Below are 2,905 nucleotides of genomic sequence, written 5' to 3' on the forward strand. Positions count from 1 at the left end.
TGGAGTGATGAGGAGGTGTCGGCGCTTTTGGCGATTTACTCGGAAGTCCCCAACTCCGGGGACTTCCTGCCGGGGACTTCGGGTGGCAGTATACGCCGTGAAGTTGTTTGCGGCCAGCCAGTAAACCCAAAGCAGAAGAAGAAGAAGTGACGTCAGCGGCTTAATTTGCGTAATCTTCCGTCAGGGACTTATTCCGGTGTGAACGCGATCTGCTCTTTAGTTCTATGGGGGAACTAAGTGCTGGGAACTAAGTACGGCAAAGTACTTGGTGTGAAAGCGGCTAATGTGACCTCAAGGTGAATCTGCTGTAGAAATAAGATGTATACCTGGCTTTTATTCATTATTGTACACAATGTTGGAATACTCACAAAAAAGGAGGAGAGGAAGATGGTTGCCAGGGTGACGAGGGTGGCCATTACTACCTCAGGCGGTATCTCGGTGCCGCTGCGACCCATAATAGGTGTGAAGATCTCAAACACCACCCAGATGAGGAACATGAAGTGGACGTAAGGCAGCCCCAGGCCCAACAGATAGAGCGCACTGTACTTCAGTGACGCTCCTGCAGGAAGAGAGAGGGAACAGTTGTTCAAATTAAACTTAAACAGCCAAAGATCCAATATTAAAGAATATTTTGGCTGCCCTGTAGGTTTTTTTTTATGTCTTTATGTCTTTATTAGGATCCCCATTAGCACTAGCATGAGCATTGGCTATTCTTCCTGGGGTCCTCACACACACAAAACATACATACAACAAAATTAAAACAAAACAGCTCATCATTTCATGCAATTTATAGTGCTGTATGAATTGAAAACTAAAATGGTCATCCAGTTATCGCCATCCTAAGGCCAAAGTTTAGACTCCCTATTGAACCCTACTAAACATTATCAACAAAGTATGAATTGGGAATAAGGGCGTACTGATATGAACTCTTGAATCTGGCTTTACCCGATGCCAGTTATTAAAAGTCAACAGAAGTGTACACAACTGTAAAAATAACACATTATCTTATACTGTTACTCTACTTTTATATACTGAATATAAATGACTAACTGTTAACACTTCTGTATATTTATACATTTACTATATCCCTGTTTACATTGAAATAATTATTTTGCAATTAGCGCTTGATATTAAATGTATAGACTATCATTACATTTGTATTGCTTTATCTTCTTTTCATTTATAATACATATTTAATTATTTCTAGTGAAAGCCTGAGACTTAATATTTGTTTTGCTAAAGATTGCTTTTATGTAATTGTTTTGTGTACGATGAACAAATAACTTTAATATTTTACTCAACTCAGATCTATTTTCCATTCAAATGTGTCCCAGTTTCTAGTAAATGATTCCCTGCACCATTAAACATCCATTGTGAATAAAGTTGAGTTGAGTGTGTACCTCTGTTTTTAAACTCTCGGGCCAGCAGCAGTCTGGTGGCCAGGGGGAAAGCCACCATGAGCATGGGGACGTAGGCTGAGCACAGGCCCTGCTGGGTGAGCCACACCAGGCTGCAGCACCATAGCAACAGGCTCACGTCAAAGTAGAGATCGCCCAGCTCCACCAAACGCACACCCTGCAGGGAACACACACACAACAGCGCTTTGATATGTGTGGAATCAGCTGAGTGTATTAATTGCCAAAAAAGAAAACTCTTGGGACTGAATTATGTTGACATAGAGGTATGCTAAAAATGTTGAGAATCGCACTCCTTGCTCATCACGTAAACAGCCTCATGTTAATTAAAGAATAACTCAGTGGAGGTTGTTTCATAATAGGTTACTGATTTAATAAGCCATAATTCCACCATGTTTCTGTGTTTTATTGATGCTTCCAAGGCATTTGATAGACTGAATCATTTCAAATTATTTGACAAAATGTGCCAGAGAGGGGTACCCAAGTACATAATAAGGATCTTAGCCTTTTGGTATGCACATCAGACTTTTTATGTTGGTAATGGGGTCAAGCAAGGTGGGATTTGATCTCCTTTGTTGTTTAATCTGTACATGGATGATCTGTCTAGGAAACTGAACTTGTGTAAAACTGGCTGTGTCACCGGTGCTACTGTTGTCAACCACCTTATGTATGCTGAAGATTTAATCATCTTCTCCTCATGCAGTGCTGGCTTACAACAGCTTCTGAGGACTTGTTCCCAGTATGGCATTGATTTTAATATTAAAGTATAACGCCAAGAAGAGTAGCATCATGATTGTGCGAAGTAAAGAGGATAAAAAGGCTGTATTTCCTCATTTTATTCTCAGTAGCAACATTATTCTTGTGTGCAGTGAGATTAAATACCTTGGTCATTATATTTCTGATCATCTCACAGATGACAAAGACATCCATAGACAACGCTGCAAACTGTATGCCCAGGCAAACATATTAATGCGGAAATTTCACAAGTGCTCTGTAGATGTCAAGGTATCACTTTTTAAAGCTTTCTGTACACGGCTCACCTGTGGAGTAACTACAAGGCTAGAAGCATACACAAACTAAAAGTTGCATACAATGATGCTTTACGGTTGCTGCTGAGGGTACCAAGATGGCACAGTGCCAGCCAGCTGTTTGTTAACTTGGGGGTACCTACTTGTCAAGCCCTTTGAAGAAAGTTAATGTACAAATTCATGTGTCACCTAGAAGACTCGGACAATCATGCTATCTCGATTTTAATTAACCCTGTGAAGAGTTCTACTCGGTTCTCTTCCATGATTTGGAGACATTGGCGCAATAGCCTATACAGACAGTGAGCATGTGTGGCTCGCTGTGATTGGACTGATTTTATGTTTTTTATCTGTTTGTTTTTATCTGTTTAGCTTTTTATCTTATTTATTGATGTCTGTCTTGTCTTTTTGTATGTGATATGGACCTTGAGTCTGAAATAAAGATTGAATAATAATGAGGTCAGA

At 40.1% G+C, this 2,905-nt stretch overlaps 1 protein-coding gene across 1 annotated transcript; it reads right to left on the reverse strand.

Annotated features, from left to right (window-relative positions):
• Positions 1 to 326: 326 nt before the first annotated feature.
• On the reverse strand, positions 327 to 1,665 carry LOC104945078 (endoplasmic reticulum metallopeptidase 1; the record flags this gene model as incomplete). The annotated part of the gene is made up of 2 exons (XM_010770704.1): positions 1,401 to 1,665; positions 327 to 559 (listed from the first exon to the last, which is right to left on the reverse strand). Coding segments are annotated over exons 1-2 (297 nt in total), but the record flags the coding sequence as incomplete, so codon positions are not given.
• Between the last annotated feature and the right edge of the window lie 1,240 nt (positions 1,666 to 2,905).

This window comes from Notothenia coriiceps, unplaced genomic scaffold, assembly GCF_000735185.1.
Source record: "Notothenia coriiceps isolate Sejong01 unplaced genomic scaffold, NC01 NC01_scaffold00009080, whole genome shotgun sequence".
NCBI lineage: Eukaryota > Metazoa > Chordata > Actinopteri > Perciformes > Nototheniidae > Notothenia > Notothenia coriiceps.